Below are 21,433 nucleotides of genomic sequence, written 5' to 3' on the forward strand. Positions count from 1 at the left end.
AGTATTCATAAGTTATTTTAACAGTATTAACAACACCAAACAAACTATTTTATATAAAAAAAAAAGATGTTTATTAACTGACTTATATTTCACTGGATTTCAAACCAGTATTTTCATATACATGTAATTGTTACATGTATATGAAACATGTAACATGTATATGAAACATGTATACATGTAATTGTTACATGTATACATGTAGCAATAAGTAAGTGAAGCAATTCAAATTGTGATGGACAAAAGATCTCAAGTCCTAATTAATAATTAACTATAAATTAAAAAGTTTTAAATACATATCTTAGGCATTAAATGAAAAATTGATACTAAATAACAACTTGCACTTAATTTGCTGAAATGAATGCTGGGTTACAAATTCATATATATTTTTAATGTGATGATAGGTGGATGCATATTAATATGATAGACAAAGATCTGCATCACTTACTAAGATCATGGTTGGTAGTATTAGTTTGTCAGCCACCACCAGTAACCAAATCCTTTCAAGTGCAGATTCCTTTGCAAAAAGGATGTACAAAGGTAAGTGATATATAGTATGTTTGGAAAATATTTTTGAATGTTATCAAAGAGCTGAAATATTACTTTTAAAAAAAAATCTTAAATATCTATAATCATCAGCAATATATTCATATTTATGAATTTAGGGACACAAAACACACGTGTTGAAAAGATTATTTTACTGATTAATAATAAAATAATAACTTGACGTTTCGACCTCCTGTATTGAGGTCATCATCAGAAGGATACATGTCTATAAGACCCAAGCTACATGCTGTTGCACTCTATACAGGTAAATTACATCTATGTTGTTAACTAATCTTTTTTATTAGCCTGCTCTCTAGTGATAAAAAAAACAATAAAAACTACAATAAACTCTACTAAAGTCTTCACGTACTAGGATTCTTCTGGAATTATACAGTTCACATTGTTATATTACGATTATCTTCTGGATTTGTACAGTAAGGTTGCTATTAAATGTTCAGGGAAAAGAAAAAAAAAAACACTTCACCAAGTCTTCTTGTATTGAGATTTTTCTTTGTGGTTGCTATGAAGGTTGCAGATGGGTCCTCCACATTCTTGGAATGGTTAGACCATCATTTTTATTCAGATTCAGATCATGTTTGAGCATTTCACATGCTTCCTTGAATTTCCGCTCGAACCAGGTTTTTGGTGCGGTGTAGGGACGGTACCTTTCCAATCAATTCTGTGGTATATTTGGAGTGCGTGGTCAGAAAGGCTGGTTTTTCCAAAATGGAGGTATTTTATGTGTTGTTTGTGTTCATCCTTCCTGATTGGGATGGTTCGCCCTGTTTCCCCTATGTATGGTATGTTATATGTGCATTGTATTTTGTAAACCCCTGGGTGGGCTAGGTGTGGCAGAGGATCCTTGGAAGAACCGAGTAGGTGTCTTAATTTTGTCAGGGGTTTAAAAGTGGTTTTGATGTTGTATTTGTGTAGTGTTCTATTTTTTCGGACATGCCTCTAACATATGGTATAGCAATAGCATTCTTGAAATCTTTTTTGTTATTAGTGGTATCTTTGTGGAGGATCTTGTGAATGATTTTTATACTGTATCCATTTTTTATAAAGGTATGTTTAATGGGCTCATATTCATGGTTAAGAGCTTGTTCATTTGAACAAATAGTTTGAGCTCTGTGTTTAAGGGTGCTTATGACCCCTAGTTTTTGTGTTGGGTGGTGATAAGAAGTTTTGTGTATGTACTGGCCTGTGTGTGTAGGTTTGCGGTAAACCGAGAAGGAGAGACAGCCTGAAGGAAGACGTGTGACAAGCGTGTTTAGGAACGGAAGAGAGTTGTTTTTTTCTATTTCAATGGTGAATTGGATGCGTTTGTGTTGTTTGTTCAGGTGGCTAAGGAATGTATTTAGTGCTTCGCGGCCGTGGGGCCAAATGGCAAAAATATCGTCGACATATCTCAGCCAAATTTTGGGCTTTAGGCAAGCCGACTCTAGAGCTCATTGCTCAAAGTCTTCCATATAAAAGTTCGCTATTGGGGGGGGGCGGAGAAGTGGTGAGCCCATGGCTGTACCCTCTTTTTGAAGGTAAAAATTGTTTTGTCACACGAAATATCCGGAGCAGAGTACGTGGGCAAAGAGGGCCATGATGTCGTGTGGAAATATGTTCTGTAAGAGCAAGATAGTATCATTGATTGGGACATTGGTGAAAAGGGAAGTTATGTCAAAGCTGACTAATAGATCTTGGTCATTGAGTGTAATGTTTTTAATTTTGTTTATGAAATGTTGTGTGACCAACCAATTCCTTGAGTGTGGCCGCTAATTTTTTTGGCTAAGTGGTAATTCGGGCTGTCGATTCCTTCCACAATTGGACGTAGTGGTGTGTCTGTTTTGTGTACTTTTGGCAGGCCATAAATTCTGGGCATACTGCGGTATTAATTTTTTAATTGTTTCTTCTCGCCACGTGTTTACTGATTTAAGTAAACATGTGTTTATTGATTTAAGTAGTTCAGTAGTTTTCTTTTTGTTGCGTTGCATGGGGTTGTAATTTACCATTTGGTAGGTGTTGTGGTCTGATACCATTTTTTTATTTATCACTAGAAGGCAGGCTAAGAAAAAAGATTAGTTAACAATGTAGATGTAATTTACCTGTATAGAGTGCAACAGCATGTAGCTTGGTTCTTATACACATGTATCCTTCTGATGATGACCTCAATACAGGGGTCAAAACGTCAAGTTATTATTTTATTATTAATCAGTAAAATAATTCTTTATAATTATTTATAATAATTATAATAATTATAATAATAAAATAATTTTCAACACGTGTGTTTTGTGTCCCTAAATTCATAAATATGAATGTTGATCACCGTGTAACCTTCAAAGAAAGAATCAACACTATATAATTAAGTTTACATTATTAATAATCTCCTATCAACAATTTTCCTCCAAATTCATCTATTACTTATCAGCACTCCAGTTTTGTTGTATCTAACATTTCATTCCTCTAAGGCACTTCTGACTAAATCAATCCACCCAGACCTTGGTCTTTTTCTTGTTATCCTGGCATCAAACAACTGTTTTGCTAACCTTTCCTTTTCCATTCTATTTAAGTGATCATATCTTAGATTAGCCCTGCTCTCACATTCTTGATTGCAAACAATATCAAGTTCCTTCCTAATGTCTTCATTTTTAATATATTTCTGCAATTGATACCATCTGTTTAGATGCCTAATTTTTCTAAGAACTCTCATGTCTGTGATCTCTAATCTTTCATGAAATGCTTCATTTCTAACCCAACTGTAAGATCCATAACTTAAAACTGCTTTAAACACTGTTTTACATACTGCTAGTTTATTGTTTTTCCTGATGTCTCTCTTATTCCATATAAATTTAATCAGCTGGCTACCCATCATACCAAGTTTGCTTATTCTGTTGTCTATGTCCAGATTTAACTTGCCATTTTCACTAAAAACTGCCTAAACAGCTGAAATATTTTACTTGTTCTATAGGCTCTCCATTCAGAATGCAGCTGAAGTTTTCTTTCTTCCTTCCTATTTTCATAGTTTCATCTTTATATTGCTGATTTTCATGCCAAATTTGTTACAGCTGTTATGCAATTTAGTTAAAGAATCCTAGAGACTCGTACAAGATGTGTTTACGAGTACAATATCATCTGCATAAACCAAAGAACTAAGTTTGATATTTCCAATTCTGATATCAGGTTTAATACTACTTTCTTTCATAATGTGATCCATATAGATGATAAATAAGTGTTGCGACATCATTTTCTTACGTCTAATCATATTCTTGTATTTCCTTCAATTCTAATTGCTGACTTACAACTTAAATATAGGTTGTATATTGCTCTGTATAATGTTCCATTTACCCCATATCTTCAGCATCATCATCATTGTCAGGTGACTCAAATTCTTCAAACGCTTTCCACACCACTCTTTCGCATCACCTGTCCACTCTTGCTTTGGCTATTGTACCAAGCATCAAGGTTTTGATCTTTCTATGTTATCCATTCTTTAGATATAAAGTTACCCATTCCTTAGATATAAAGTTCAAAAAACTCTAGTTTCCATTGTGTTATTTTCTGCATTAGATTTTCTTTGCAGTTTACTTTGCAATACAGTTCTTCATTTGTTTCTTTATGCACCATCCAATTCATAGAATCTTTCTATAACATGTTCTTTTGAAGGCCAATATTCATCTCATAGCGTCTTTGAAAATTACCCCCATCTCACAGCCATAGAGAGCCCTTTGAAATATGCATTTTTCCAGCAGTCTCAGCTAAATTTATGCAGAGGTTCACTGATTTACTTTTCCATATCTTGTCCATTGCCTGAAGGTTCCCTTTAGCTTTTGTTATCCGAGATCTTATCTCTTTTTTTACAGTCTAAATCATTGGTCATGTTGCATCCTAGGTATGTGAACTTCCTATTCTCTTCCAGCTCTTGTCTGTTGACCTATATTTACTTTTTTTTCATCCTCTTCTCTCCAAATATCATTGTTTTTTATTTTATTGATGTTCATTATCAGCCCATATTTCTTTCCTTCTTCACTTAGCTTCAGTACTGTTCTTTCTAGTTTCTGTTCATTTGCAAATTGCAAATTGTTTATTTTTGTACTTTGAATTAAAAATTCTCCTTATATTATCCTTTATGATATCCATTGTTCTTTCATAAGTATGATAAAGATGCTTGATGATATCATGTCTCCCTTTCTGATGTCTCTTTGTTGTCCAAAACCATCTTCCTCTTTCCCCACAGTTTCTCACAGTAGTTGGATAACAAACAGTTTTTCAGCTGTTTGTCATGAAGTGAAAATCTGATCCTTACAACCCTATTTGACCTGAATCTAGCTTGTTATTCTCCCAGTTTTTCTTCAACAATTTTTCTCAGCCTCTTTTCAAGAATGCCTGTATAAATTTTACCTGGAACACTTAGTAGAGAAATTACTTTTACTTAAATTTTTTATTTTTTTTTTATAGATGGGAACTATGGAAGCTCTATTCCAGTCTGGACTTCAACCTCTTGACCAGACCCTCTGAATTATGCAGTGTTGCCACTGCAAGACTTATACCTCAATATTTGAGCATTTCTGGTCATATATCATCTATCCAGCTGCCTTTCTACATTTTAAGTTTTTGATGGCTGTTTCTACCTCAATATTGATGTGTTCTCCTGTTTGCATTTGTCTTGAAATTTTTCTTCTTCTGATCTGTTACTGTTTTTTTTTTCTTTAACAGTTTTTCAGAATAATTACTCCAAACAGTTAGAATATTCTTATCTTTAGTTTTGATGTCACTTTTATTGTCTTTGATTCCTTTTACGGTACTCTTTTCTGCATTGCAAAAGCTTTTCCAATTTAACCATCTTCCTGATATTTACCTTCTATATTCTTACCAATTACTTTTGTTTAGCCACTTTCACACATAGCTTAACTTTCTTGCATTTTTCTCGGTATTCTTTTTGGTCATCTGCCGATTATATGCTAGGACATTTCAGTATGCTTTCTTCTTTTCCATTACTGCTTCTTTAACTTCTGGCATTCTTATTTTTTTATCCATGCAGACAACTCCATATCTTCCTAGCTGAATCTGTCAATTGTTTTCTTCAGAATTTGCCACTGATTCTCCAAGGTGTGGTTCTTGTTTTCGACCTACCTCATTCTTTCTTCAGTAATGTTTATAGAGTTGAGTCTACAGTTTACCTGTAAAAGCTGCTGAATTTAAATTATTTTTAAAACATATTTCATATACTGTTCTTTTCAATGTGATATTCAGTTTCATCATACTTAAAACTAAGTATGGTCACTTCCAATTTCAAATCCTCTATACACTCTTGTATCCTAAACCAGCATGAACATCATCAATAACAACATAGTCAATAAGACATATGCACATCTTTATGTTGGAACATGGTGTTAGTAATGACTAGTCCATATCCCAAGCAGAAATCCAGCAAATACTTCTCATCATTATTAGCCTTGACCTTTTCTCCAAATTTTCCCAAAACATTTCTGTATTCCTATTGGGATTCACTTCCTGCTCTGCTATTTAGATCTCCAACAAGTACCACTTTTTACTATTGATTCAAAAAATTCCTCCACTTCATCCTTAGGAGAACCATCTGTGAGACCATAGGCACAAAATATCTATCATTTATTGTTAAAAAGCTGAATATATTATTATTATTATCATCATCTCAGGAAACTCCAAGGAGTCGACAGACTCATCGAGGGAGGCCCTAACATCATGTCAAGAGCAACTATTCGACATTCACACAGTATCTATCATACCTCGCCTTGAACTCATTCATGGTCATATCTCCCACAACAGACTCTGGCAGCTTATTCCACTCATTCACTATGCTCCAAGTAAAAAACCTAGTTCTAACACCCCTGCTAACCACTCTTGCCCAGCTTCCATGTATGGCCCGTAGTCCTCCCACCACCAATCCTATTCTCAAAAATATCTTCTGGATTAATCCTATAGAAACCCTTCAGTAATTTGAATGTCTCAATCATATCACCCCTTTTCCCCCTATCAACCAATTTTTGCAACCCACAAATCTTCAACCTGTTCTCATAAGGTTCATTCCACAGACCTGCTATCATCTTGGTCACTCGTCTCTGGATCCTCTCCACCTCCTCCCCATCAAGAAGAAACCCTAGCATCCATATCTGGGCACAGTAGTCTAGATGGGGTCTTATCAAGGCTCGATATAGAGTAACATTAACTTGTTAACGTATTTTTCAGCAACCAACTGATTTGATGAGCTGTTTTGGCCACTTTTGCACCCCTAAACTTCAACTCCCTATCCACCAACACTCCCAAATCCCTGGCCTCATCAATCTCTTAGAGTATGGTTCCACCAATGCGATATACTGCTGCTATTCTTTTCACCCCAAAGTGCATAACCTTACACTTTGCCACATTAAATTAACATCCATTTTCCCTAGCCCAGTCCTCCAAATTATCCAAATCATCCTGCAAAATTTTGACATCCTGTGCACTCACAATTGCTCTACCCAACTTTGCATCATCAGCAAACAAGTGAACACTTCCTCTCAGATCCTTTCCTATATCGTTAATGAACAAATTGAAAAGTAGTGGTCCAAGAACAGAACCCTGCGGCACACCACTAGAACCAAGCCGTCTTTTGGACTCCACTCCTGAATAAACCACTATCTGGTATCTCTCCATCAACCACCCTCCTATCCATCTCACCAACCCTATATCCATCCCCATCTGCTCCAGTTTACTGATTAGAGTAACATGTGGTATCCTGTCAAAGGCCTTGGCAAGGTCCAGTAGAATCACTGTAAACCCATTACCCTTATCCAGTTTAACCGTCACTGTGTTATAAAACGTGAGCAAGTTACTGAGGCATGATCTACCCTTCACAAAACCCCCATACAGTATCCCATTTTCATCTATCCAGTAGTGTATTCTTCTCTTGACTAATTTCTCCAAGACCTTGACAATGATTCCTGATATGCTAATTGGTCAGTAATTTACAACAGCAGTCTTGGAACCTCCTTTATGCAGTGGAACTATTTTCCCCTCTTTCCACCCCCTCGGGACTAACCCAGACCCGAGACTCAAATTAAACAAAATGGTCAAAGGTACCGACAATTCTTTAGCCGCTTCACATACGACACGAGCTGGTATACCATCCAATCCCACAGATGTATTGACATTGAGGTTTTGCAATAGACTACTCACCTCCACTTCATTCACCACAATTCCTGTATAATCTATTGGTTTATTCATTTCTGCAATGTCACCACCTGGAAGATATATTCTTGCAAAGTGCTCGCTCAGTAATTCAATTATATCAGCTGATTCGGTGACCTCCCTACCATCGGCATTCTTTAAAATCATTCTGCCATATACATTTTTTCTTTTACTTGTAACATATCGAAAAAACTGTTTGGGATTCTCTTTAGCCTGCATGGCCAATGTTCTTTTTTTATTTAATTTATTTTTATATTTCTAGTGTTTATTTAATTTATATTTCTAGTGTACGCTGTCAATTCCTTAATTATTAGTTAAAATATGCAATAGTATATCACTGAGTTCCAGTCTATTAATATCTAGTCTGCTGAACCTGACCCACCTGCATTTCCTTCATTCATAGTCTCTCTAGTAATTTTCTACCTTCTGGGCTACATTACTCTAACCAGTATGAAGTTCCCTCATAAAATGCTCATTAAATAATTTCACTGTATCCTTTTCAGTGGTAAGTGAATCCTTTATGTGTCAGCCCTTATATTCCTCAAACATCACATTTTCATTTCCAAATGTAAAAACACTACCCTGATTATTGGAGGTCTACCTACTTCAAAAGACATTGTTTCGTCTCTTGAACAAAGCTCCCAGATTATCTAACCTTCAGCCTCTCTGCCGTATTAATTAATATCTTTAGGTTACAACTTATATTGTAATTTTTCTCATTCTCAATAATTCTCAATAATCATTCTCAAACTAACTCAGCCAATGACTGAGTTATTCTCCTCATTGGAGAATAATTGAAACTTTGCTGCATGCCAAATGAAATTCACTATAGCAAACTATCCACTAGAACTAACTATTCCTTTGGTCCCTACACGTTTACTATTATGAATACTGATTGTGGTCACAATAATTCTGATAATCAGATCCCCCCCCCATCTTCATACAGTGCCACGTTTGCATCCTTTGACACCTCCTTTACATATACTAACTTTTACTCTCTTGCTTTTGTCTGCCAGTTGCTTACTCAGTCAGTTAAGTCACTTACTTAATCCGTTTTTTCCAAATTACATCCATCACTATTCTTATCTTCTATGTATTCACTATGCTCAATTGCATTCACCTTTCTTTTCTATGTAATTTCTCTTTGATCATTATGCTCTAATGCCATCATTCTATCCCATTCTAGCCAAACTTATTTTACACTTTAGCTGTGTACATGTAGCAGTTGTCACATTGTACCCACTGGATAAAATCCAGCTTTCTCTGCAATTAGTACTTCAGACCATGATATTTAAAAGGTGCCATCTTAAATATGATCTGCTATTACTAACAATGAAGAATTTTAGAATAAAATAATTTAATATTATTACCAGCTATACAACTTATGCACTCAACAGTCACTCTCGAAAGTTAATAAGAAATAAAGTTAAGCAACAAATATTGAAAAATAATATAAAAATAATAAATAAAAAGTACAAAAAATATAAAAAAATAATAATACAATGATAAAAATCTTAGCCTACACATGATATTGATGTTCTTATAGGTTTACACCTCTTCATTGGCATGAGACACATTAAAAAAATTTTAAACATAATTATAACAAAACACTTATTACGCACTACTGATGTTCAAAAATACTGTAAATCTTCAACTTGTGCCATTAATTCAGTCCAAAGGTTTCAGCATAAGTTGAATGGTGCTTAAATACAATGCATTTTTGACCAATATGTTTATTTCAAAGGATAATTAAAGCTAAACAGGTTCTGTTTATGAAAAGAAAACTGAGAAAATGAAAGGTTATTCAGTATCCTATCAATTATATAAATATAAGAGCATATGTTATTGTAAGAAAAACTTTTTTTTTATGTTGAGACCATACATGAGAGGTTGGTTGGTCAACCTGTAGTACGTTATTACCATGTATGGGGAATAGGGAATGTCAACCTTTATGAGCACGAAGTCTGGAATGGCCAAGATGGCAGAAGAATCAACATTGACTGATCAAGGGCATGACAGCAAGATGTGCAACATATCGATGGCACACTCGATGATCTAAGGGACTTGTGGCCGGCCATCATGAAAGAGATTGGAGCCTCACCACGTATTTCTCCGTTGTCAACCATGCAGCTCTTATAGCTACAGGGAAGAAGAGCTTGAAACTGGGAATTGTAAGACAAGAACTTCTAAGGTAGTGTACGAAGATGATATCCCAAACCCTCCGGGGAGGATATTCTCAGATGTCCCTTGTCTGAAAACCAGGAGCAATCTCTTGAAAATAGTAACATGGAACATCAGAACACTCTACGAGGCAGACAAATTAGACAACTTAATCCAGGAATTAAAAGTGATGAAGGCTGATATTGTAGGTATCAGTGAAGTGAGGTGGACAGATACAGGCATAATAAGAAGAAAAAAATCACACTATAATCTACTCTGGAAGTGACTTACACCTTAACAGAGTAGCATTTGTCATTGATTTAGCAATTCTAAGTAATAGAATTGCAAAATCTCTACCTGGATATTGGCCCATAAATGACAGAATCATAATAGCCAAAATAACTGCACAACCATTCAACTTGTATATTATCCAGGCATATGCACCAACCCAAGACCACCCAGATGAAGAGTTGGAATAATTTTATGAAGACATCCAAACTGCAATCTCTAGTGCTAAGTCAGGTGATATTATTATTATAATGATGGGTGACCTAAATGCAAAAGTGGGCTCAGAAAAAATCTCATTCTGCATGGGAAACCAAGGGCTTGAAATCAGAAATGAAAGAGGTGAAAGATTAATTCAATTCTGTGAAACCAGTGACCTAACAATTGCCAACACACTATTTAAACATCCTCCCAGAAGAATATATACATGGAAAAGCCCTGGGGGGCATTTCCATAGAAACATCCATAGAAACCAAATTGACTATATAATAATAAGCAAAAGATTCCGAAATGCAATAACACAAACAAAAACATATCCTGAAGCAGACATAGAATCAGACCACAACCCAGTGATTGCAAAAATCAAAATAAACTTAAAATACCAAGCCAACCATTCATAAGAGAAAGTTATAATTCAGACTCACTTAACAACCAAGAAGTTAAAGAATGCTTTATAAAAGAATTCACAAAATCCCTTAACAAGTCTGATACCACAGCTCACACAGAAAAAAATAGAACACCAATTGATGAAATTAACATGAACTGGCAAACATTCAAGAATAACATCAATGAAGCAGCCAAAAACACGCTCCCACAATTAAGAAGGAAAAGGAATAAACCTTGGATAAATGAAAAAATATTAAAGTTGATGGAACAAAGAAAAAAAGTTAAAGAACAAACCTGAATATAAAAGCATGAATAAAAAAATTAAAAAAAGAATGCAGGAAAGCCAAAGAGGAATGGATTAAGAAAAATGTACAGACATAGAAAAACTTTATAGAAAACACAGAAGCAGAGAAATGACAAGCAGGACAAATACAGTAAATCGCACAAGTGTCATTAGAGACTCAAGAGACCATATTTTAATATGGTCTCTTGAGTCTCTAATGGATACAAAAAAAAAAAAAAAAAAAAAAGAAATCGTGGTGAGATGGATTGAATACACAAGGAAATTATACGAGCAACAAAGAAATAATATTCCCGAACAAACTGATTTAGAAAGACCACCCATTTTATTTTGTGAAGTTGAAAACGTCATCAGGAAATTAAGACCACATAAAGCTGCAGGAATAGATAATATCTTGGCAGAATGGTTGAGGGCTCTCGAAACAGGAGGACTGAAATTTCTAACAAAATTATGCAATAAGATATACGAGACTGGATTTCTACCGAAAGATATTAATCCCTGAATTTTTGTTCCAATTCCCAAAAAAATAAAAGCTGTAAGATGTGAAAAGTTCAGGACAATTAGCCTCATCAGTCAAGTATCAAAAGTCCTCCTATACGTTATTCTTGAAATAAATAAAAGAAAAATAAACATAGAAATAAATTATACACAGAGTGGCTTCAAGGAAAATGTAGGTACAAGAGAAGGTATTTTCAACATCAGAACCATCATAGAAAGATATCTAGAAAAACAAAAAGATTGTGTACCTCTGCTTCATAGATTACAAAAAGGCATTCAACAATTCAACATGAACAATTAATTGAAATCCTTTCAAAAACAGGCACGGATGGAAAAGACATTAGGCTAATAACTAATTGTTACTGGGGACAGACTGCATCTTTGAGAATAAATAGAGAGACCTCAGAAGAATTCCCAATTCAGAAAGGTGTAAGACAAGGCTGTGTCTTGTCTCCAATTTTCTTTAACCTGTACACAGAAGAAATATTTAATAAAATTAGTAACCTCAAAGGAATCACTGTAGGGGCAGAAATATTAATAATCTAAGGTATGCAGGTGACATAGTTCCTCTAGCTGAAAACAAATATGACCTCAAGACTCTTATAGATGAAACTCTCAAGTACAGCGAACAGTATGGTTTCAGTTTCAATTTTAAAAAGACAAAAATCATGATAATTTTGAGAAAAAAGGAAATATCAAAAATATGCATCAATATGAAAGGAAATATATTAGAACAGGTGCAAACATGCATATATCTCAGACACTTGATCACAGAGAATGGCAGGACAGAAGATGAAATTAGAAAAAGGATTGAAATTGCAAGGTCAACTTTCAACAATATGAGAAATCTACTGGCATCTAGAGAATTAAATATGAAAATAAGACTAAGAATCTCCAAATGTTACATATCGTCCACATTATTATACGGAGTAGAGACATGGACACTCTCTAATCTGAGTGTGAAAAAACTGGAGGCCTTTGAAATGTAGATGCTGCAAAGAATTATGAGGATATCATTAAGAGACAAATGAAGAGGTACTAGAGATGGTAGGCATAAACAGGAGCCTGATCAAAGAAATTAAAAAGAGAAAAGTCAGCTATTTCGGACATCTTCTGAGACATAACTGCCTACAAAGGACACCTCTCAAAGGAAGAACTGTTGAGGGAAAGAGAAGGAGAGGAAGACAAAGACTGGAGTGGATGAAAATTATAGAAGGCTAGACTTATTTCTCATATGAGGAATGCAGCAGAGAGGTGCAGAATAGGACATGGTGGAGACACATGGTAGTCAATCTCCTGTAGGGAAAAGACACCTGACAGGACCATGTATGGGAAGGGTTTTCAAAAAGAAGGAACTTGTTCATTGTATTCCTTTGGAAACACATAAGAGGGAAGGCTGTTCCAGGATATGGCAGCAGCAGAAATGAAGAATCAAGAAGAGAAGCTTGTTCTATGAGTATCGAGTTGGACTGTGAAAGGATGGCAACTGCACGTTTTAATGAATTTTGTAGAAAGAGAGGAGGAATTATTGATGCTATTTCTGATGAACATTTACCATAGAAATATTTGTAAAAGATGCATCCAGATACTAAATATGTACCATACTATTATAGCTTTTTTTTTTTTTTTTGGTCATAAATCAGTTTACAGTATGCAGTTGCATCTTGGGTTTTCTCATGTGTAAGCATAAAACTTATTATTCGTTGTTGCATGTCTTCAATCAAAATTGCCAATAATTTTTCATTACTTCTGTTTTCTTCGTCTTTTTGAAAACTCTTCCCATACTTCTCCCTACAGGAGATTGACTACCATGTCCTCTCTACCAGCTGTGGTGGATGAAATAGTGAGACCAAATTGCACGTCTTATCCATGCTATTGAATAGGTGCTACAGAATTGTATCCAGATTTTGCTAAACGTCTATAGACAGCATGGCCGGATGGGGTGTTAATATGCCTGTTTTCTTGGAAGTGATTATGGATTGCATTGGCTGAACTTTTCATTTGCTGCATAATGCAAACTTTTTCTTTTGAACTAATTCTAATGTGAAGAAGTCCTCCTTAGCTAACAAAAGCTGATTATTATATTAAAATAAAAGATATTATGAATCCAGTTATATTTTATAAACAGATAAAAATTAAAAGAAATTTAAAGTTTTGAAAATTTACCACTGAGCTTATGTGAATATAACATCAGAGTTACCTTATGCATTTTAAGTGGTGCAAACCAAGGTAACTCTGAAGTCGAAGGTTATATTCTCCGATTCTAAGATTTACGTTAAATTTTTGAAAACCTTTCAAATTTTCTTTTGACATTTGACTATAAAATATGGCTGATCCATAATATCTTCTATTTTAATATCTTACCTATTCCAAACTGAAGCTTTTGGCTCTATGCTTTAGCCATCTATTAAGTTCACAAAGTTGCTAGTCTTAAGGTGAAGTTACAGGCAACCAGTTATCTATAAATCTGCATAGCTCAAATCCATTTAAGTCAAGGACTTAACTGCACCTCAAGTCACTGTTGCAACACTAGCAAGCTTCATAATTAGATCCATCATTCCATATCTTTCCTTAAGTTCTTCAAGCAAATGGAGATTATCACCAGTTTGTTTGTTAGGAAAATAGCTTCAAAAGAAGGCTTAAAAAATAAGGAAGTCATTTGAAATGTAAAATTTGTTATAATGATGTGAAGTATAACAAGCATCAGCTAACATAATATTTTTATGGTTTAGCTAGTTCTTCATAGCTTTGCACACAACAATAACAAAAAAAAACAACAACATCAAAGTGGCTTTTTTTCCCCATTATTAATATGAGACTACCATCTGATTGTTCATAGATAAAGACTGTGTTGTTCTTTGTAATTCCTGTTTGGGAATTAGATAACTGTGAAGAAAGTTAAAGGGTAAATGCCCAAGATAATATTGGTCAGTGGAATATGTGGATTATCAAGATCGAGTCAGTGAATTGGACTGCAAAATGTGAGAAGCAGAGAAGAGGAGAGGTAATAGAGACATACATACAGCTTATGGAATTTTAGAGTATTGATTAAGTTAATGTTTTATGTAAATCCACCCACGAAAGGTGAGATACATATAACAAAAATACATTAGTACTGTGTGTGTGTGGACCAACAAATAATCTGAAACCATTGCTCTATGTCGACTGAACATGGAGCTACTTCAGGCTCACAAACATCCATGTCTATGATTATTTGTGTGGGATTCAAAATCACATGTTTTGGATAAAGACACTATCCACTCACCAAACTAGGCAATCAGAATAAGGGCATTGTTAATAATGCTGTGAAGATAGTTTTTACTTTGTAATATGTGAGTGATGCATCTCTTAAACACCTTGAAGTTGTACTACTAATGAACATGTATTTTATGTTTTTTTATTATACATTTATTTAAGTTTTTTAATTAATTTATTTATATACTGTATTTTACTTTAGAATTCCAATATATATATATATATATATATATATATATATTTGATATATATGTGTATCATATATATGTTTTATTGTTTCTTTTTTTTTGCAGAAAATCACCTATACCAATCCCTACAGTTATTCTAAGTCTTTTCGTGTATGTTGCAGCAATCCAGATTTGCTTCACCTGAAAGACTATCAGTTGGATATTGAAAGTTGTCAAAACTATTCCATTGGACTTCATTTCTTACCACAGTCTACACCTAGAACTGAAGATATCTTTATTTATATTAATAACATGGATGACACAAATGAAGAAACCTTCTCTGTGAAACTCATATGTAGATGATTGATCTCTTCTCTAGATTTTTATATCCATTGTTTTTTGAATGGAAAGATATTTATGATTATTATTTTTCTGACATCTTCAGTACTTTCTGACATTTTTCATATCATCATCAAATTCCTGCCATGTACCCTTAAGGGATGTACAGGATATGATAGTACTACACCCTCTGTCCAAAAAGAAACCGAACTTTTCGAAAATAGAAGAAACTAGTGGCACCACCTGTTGTATCTTTTTTTGTCAAAAGCGGCAACCTTCTTTAGTGTTGTGTCAACTGTTTATGACGTTTGCTTCATTAGAAGCCGAGTTATAGTGCCAACAGTGACAGTGTGTTTTGATGAATGGTCGATCATCACAATATTCATGCTGTACGCAACAAATTCTCTCTATCAATCGCTTCAAGATAAAACTCACATAAAACCACCATTCACCGTTTGGCTAGGTGGAACAAATTCTTTGTGGATAATGCCCTTGGAATCGTAAAAACAAATCAGCATTGTCTTTACTTTTGACTTCTCCAAACGACTTTTTTACGGATGCCCCTCTTCTGGTGGTCTGCACTCTGGGTGCTTTGTTTCAGGCTCATAGTCAAAACACCACGTTTCATCACCAGTAACGATCATTTCAAGGAAGTTTGAGTCCTTACAAGCAGTTTTAATGAGGTCCTTGCAGTGTTCAATTCAATCCATTTTTGGTCGTCAGTCAACTTGTGGGGAACAAATCGCAAATTCAATTCACGTAGGCCCAAACTCTCGGTCAAAATGTTGTGCACAGATGATTTTGGAATCCTCAATTCATCTTCAATCAATGTCACTGATGATTTCAGGTTTTCTTTGATGAAATCATGCACTTTTTGGTTGTTAACTTCTCTTCAGTCCAGTTTTTGGACGACCCAGCTTTTCGTCGTCCTCAAGCATCTTACAACCACTTTGAAATTGCTTAAACCACCCGTACGGGATAAGCATTCATCACCGTATGCTGTTTGAAGCATTTGATAAAAGTTTCGGTAAAACTTTTACCAAGTTTAACACAAAAGTCAATCGCAGCTCTCTGTTTGAAACTCATTTTCCGACCGTCCGTCAAAACGCACTGTCACTCTTTGCACTATGACTCGACTTCTAATGAAACAAATGTCATAAACAGTTGACACAACACTAATGAAGGTTGCCGCTTTCGACAACAAAAAGATACAACAGGTGGTGCCACCAGTTTCTTCTATTTTCGAAGTTCAGTTTCTTTTTGGACAGAGGGTGTACATGAAAAATTTACATCATTACTAACTTTCTTTCTACAATTTTCCTCCAAATCAGTCTGTTACTTGTCAAGACTTCAACATTATCAGATTTTATATTTCTATCTTCTAAGGCAAATTTATTCTTATACCAGATATAAATATCTCTTGATTCTATCTGAACTCATTGTGTGTTTATTGGCATGTTTTTCTTATATGAGATGCCTTATAATCATTTCATCTTTTTCAAAAGCTCAGCAGCCTACCACTGTTTAGTAACTTGCCTTTATATAAAGCTAATTAATATTTATTGTGCATCTAACGTATTTTTCTGAGTATGATTCCTTAATGTGAACACTGTATGCAATTAGAGCCAAAGGATTGATGTTCCTGTATCAACAGTCATCAAATTTTGGAGGAATCTATAAGAAGATGCCATTGTTGTGTCGTTTCCTATCCTTATGTGCCCTTTCTTATATCCATTACAACTATATATATATATTATAACTCTTATTTCTATCCTACACTTATTATTTCCAGGTTAATCCTTTCTTATCAATAACGCTACTGGCCGAATCCCTGATAAGAGTGAAGCTGTTGTTTTGTGAGACAAAGAAATGCAAATGGCGTAAGCCTATTTCTTTGTCTCAGCACTTGTTCCAACTCCTTATTCAAACTCAGAGAAAATTTATTTATTAACGCTGCACCACCCTGAATCCTAGATTATACCAAATATGTATGACCAAGGAGTCAGAACACAGTCAGCATTCACTCTTCTCAGCTATAAATTTACAACTTGCAGTCATGACCTTATATTATACAATTTCCTGCCCTTTTGTGGTTCGTTATATTTTATGAGCAAGTGCAGTAGGATCTAAGTACAGGCAAGACAACATTCACATTAAAACAAAACATTTTAATTACAGGTAGAATACATATATTACATTTAGAAGCACTGAGTTAATCATTCAACTAAATTTTATATACAGCATTAGCACTCTTACATACAGTTAATTATCCCTTTTCATGAATTTCTATCTGAGAAACATAAATACTAACATTTAATCACTTAGTCTCAATTTTCTACTCTAATCAATTAAATTTTACTCTTAATACTTATCAAATTCCATTCATGATTCTCTTTAACAATCCTATTTAAATTTTACATATATCTCAGACCTAATTAAGAACATTTGTAATTCACTCTCTTTCAAGATACATTTAGGAGACACTTTTATATTTCCTTCTAAATCTATCAGCAACAGTTCAAAGAGTCTCTCTTAGCACACACATTAAAATCTTCTCATTCAATTCATTAGTTAGTAGACATAAAGTTTTCACCTTATCAATTTGCTGGTATGCTACTTTGGCCACTTCATTTTTTCGTCAGACAACTACCTTATATGACCGCTTTACTTCACACTTCCTCAGGATTTTCTATACGATCTCCCTCTATACTTCATACTGGAATTATTCTGTAGTTTTCCACTATCGTGATCTGCTGGGCTTTTATTTCCAACTGGTAAGTTCCCTTGGTCATTTGATCGTAACTTCCTCGAACAAAGGAAACCCGTGTGGAGGCTCCATACCAGCTGGACTTCCAAGGCACGGGGTGAAAGTAAAGGGGAAACTCATCGTTGGCCTACGAAAAAGGCGGGGTCAGAGTGCCCCATTAGAAAAGAGAAAGAAGGGAAGGGAAGTGACAGTGAGGTTGAGGTGGAGAAATAAGGGGGGGATGGAAAAGGAGAAGAGAGTTAATAGGATGAGGAGGGCGGGTGTGGTGGTGGTGGGGGAATGGGGAAAAGGAAAGGTAGGCCTCAGCTCATATCTCACATCTTGCTAGCTCCACGCTATCAGATGATAACTTTTCACCCTTGTGCTCGAGCCCCCGGCTCACAAGATCGAAAAGACCACGGAGGTAGCCATGCCCAGGTGACCCGCCCTTTCAGGACAGCACACCTTGAGTAGGCCTGCGCTGCCTGGGTTTTTCCTCCAAACTACCCCCGTGGGAGACCAGGTAACAAAACAGACCTCAGGGGGGGGGGGGGTGCAGAGACCAAGGAAATGACTCGGAGTGGAGCTGCTGCTGCAGATGGAGATCTTAAAGCAGCAGCAGGCAGAACTTGATGGTGTTGTGTCTGACATTGCACAGGATTGGGGGTAAACACCACTTGATCTTAAATGTGGTGTCACCCAGAGCCTCTCTTTCAAGATGTAAAAACCTCCTTAAGGAACCGTAGAACATGTAAAGAACGATCCGAGAGAGATTCAACAGATTGGGAGGATTGGTAGGATTAGAAAATTTTCTTTCTTACCTTCCAGATGTGGTATTTTAGCTCATTAATAATAAATACCACTAACTTCTGCTTGTTGTTGTTGGCTGGGGGAGTGAACTGCAGGAAGATGACTTACTCCTGCAGTAGGAGGGGGATGCAGAGCCCAATGCTTAGCCTCCTCCAGATATAGATGGAAATGGGACACTGGTAGAAGGTGTGCTCCATGGTGTCCAGGCTCCCGCAGAAGTCACCAAAGGGGTTCCGGGTGGTGTGGAACCATCGGATGTTGGTGTTGACTGGAAGGTGTCCGTACGCAATTCTCCATGCCAGGTCCTTTCTCGACAGGTAGCCTCGATGTTTGGAAAGGTGGCCGAAGAGGATCTCGTTGTTGATCCCCTGATCCGGAACATCAGTACGAAGGACGTTGAAGAAATGGTCGTACCATGTATAACGCCTTGGGACCCTGGTGGACTGGGATCCCAAAAAGGGGAAGCTTGCAACCTAAGAAATACCGCACAGGATAGCTGCAGGGATGTGTAGTCTGCAGTACCCTGTTTAAATGGAAAGCAGTATTGCTTAGGTATCTGATGTTAAAGGAGGGGAGGCCGAAGCCTCCCCGCTTCTCCGGAAGTTGAAGGATCTTCATGCCAACTTCCTGGCGTAAACTGCCCCAGAAGAACTTCAGGGGCTTCCTGTAGAGCTGGATTTCCTGATCCTCGCTGATGTTGGTAATGTTCAGGACGTGCTGAAGTGCAAGGCATATGATGGTCTTGATGACAGAAGTCCTGGAGGAGAATGACAGCTGCCCATTTTTCTAGTCCTTGAGTTTCTTGACGGTGTTGTTGTTGTCGAGATGTTCTATGTTGAGCACGGACTGTTCTTCAAACGGGACCCCCAAGATGGTGAGGGGGTCGGCAGTAGGGACGAGACCTGCAGGGATGTTGTGTAAGTCCCAGACTCCATACAACAAACTTCTCTAGGATGTTGAAGAAGTTTAGTACGGAGTCATTGTCCCACCGCGTCATCCGCGTAGGCGATTGATTACCTTGGAATCATCTGTGGTGAGAGGAAGTGGAATTCCTCTAACCACATGAGAGTTGTTGACAGCCCGTAAGAACAGTTCAAGGGCTAGAGCAAAGAGCAGCGAACTAAGGGGACACCCTTGTTTGACCCCTTTCTGGATGGTGATGGGATCAGATAGGTATCCGTTAATGAGGAGACAAGTAGAGCTGTTATTGTAGCCTCCTCTGATGATGTTAAGGAGTCCAATGCTGACCCCAACTTTCTCTAAGATGTTAAAGAGAAAGGAATGCCGGACACTGTCGAATGCTCGGTTGAGATCGATAGTCAACAATGCCATAGAATAGTTCTTGATGTTAACCAGACATTGCACTTCTCTGATGAGATTGAACTCCATCGATCGACCAGGAACACCATACACTTGTGTACTTTTGATGATGTAGCTCATCCCGATCTTCAGTCTATTGTTGAGAACATGGGTGAGGATCTTATAGTCCGTGTTCGACAGACTGATGGGGTGCCAGTTTTTGATGACAGAAGGGGTCCCTGTTGGTCTTCAGGATGAAGACGGTATGGCATTCCATAAATTCTGTTGGCATGTTTCCAGTGGTAAGGAAGATGTTAAATATCGCCACAAGAATGGGGAGGATGTGGTCCCAGGCCTCTCAGTAGAGTTCCATGCCTAATCCGTCTGGCCCAGGCGCCTTCTTTGTACGGCATTGAAGGCTGATGTTATTTCGGCCGCTGTAAAAGGTGCATCCAACCCTGCTTGGATGCGTGCAGGGAAGGAGTCAATTTCAAACAGGAGCAATCCTGGGGGGCACTGTTGTCTTGGTAGAGTTGACTGTAGTACCCCCAGAAGGCATTAATGATGTTAGGTGTAGTGGTGTGATTACACCCGCCTTCACTGATGGTAGTAATGGTTCACTCCTGCTGGAAGTTGACATATCGCTTGTTATAGAAAGCGGCCAATTGCCTGTCTTCCAAGCGGAGGTGGAGACAGATCTTCATGTTCTTTTCTTCCACCTGCTTTTGTTTCTCCAATTCAGTGTCGAGATTAATGTCACGGATGGCGTTGTGACATGGAAAGCTTTGGTATTGGCTGGCCACAAACCAGCTTCTCTCCTTGTAGAGATCATGGAGCCAAGCTCTTCGTTGGAAGGCATGTTCTTGGCCCCATTTGATCATATTTTCTTTCATGTTAACTTTGAGTCGTGCCCACACGTCCCAGTCCCAGCTAGCAGTGCTCCAAGTGGAGCACAGTTGGTTAAGCTTAACTGAGAACTGGGACGGGAAGTCTGGCGGTAACTTCCAGGGGCCCGGACCAACATCTACAGCTTCTAAAGGATGGTGCGTGAGCATGACTAATTTATGGTCCGAGATGGAAGAGTTGATTAGAACGTGCCTTATTGCTTCAGCTCTGGAGACAAGGGATGGTGACAAGTAGAAACGGTCGAGCCTCGATACCGATGCCTCGGCCTGTTCAAGTATAATTCCAACAGTAGGGGTTGTGAGCCCTCCAAATGTCTGTCAA

General features: G+C 36.8%; 1 protein-coding gene across 1 annotated transcript in view; it reads left to right on the top strand.

Annotated features, from left to right (window-relative positions):
• Window positions 1–15,375, top strand: part of LOC150100981 (nephrocystin-4-like) — a 191,322-nt gene extending 175,947 nt beyond the window's left edge. The window contains exons 16-17 of the mRNA XM_090401955.1: window positions 402–537; window positions 15,139–15,375. Coding sequence (XP_090258081.1) covers window positions 402–537; window positions 15,139–15,375 — 373 coding nt within the window. The remainder of the gene's footprint in view (window positions 1–401; window positions 538–15,138) is intronic.
• The last annotated feature ends 6,058 nt before the right edge of the window (window positions 15,376–21,433 follow it).

This window comes from Typopeltis vanoorti, chromosome 12, assembly GCF_054136105.1.
Source record: "Typopeltis vanoorti isolate ZY-2024b chromosome 12, IOZ_Tvanoo_1.0, whole genome shotgun sequence".
Taxonomy (NCBI): Eukaryota; Metazoa; Arthropoda; class Arachnida; order Uropygi; family Thelyphonidae; genus Typopeltis; species Typopeltis vanoorti.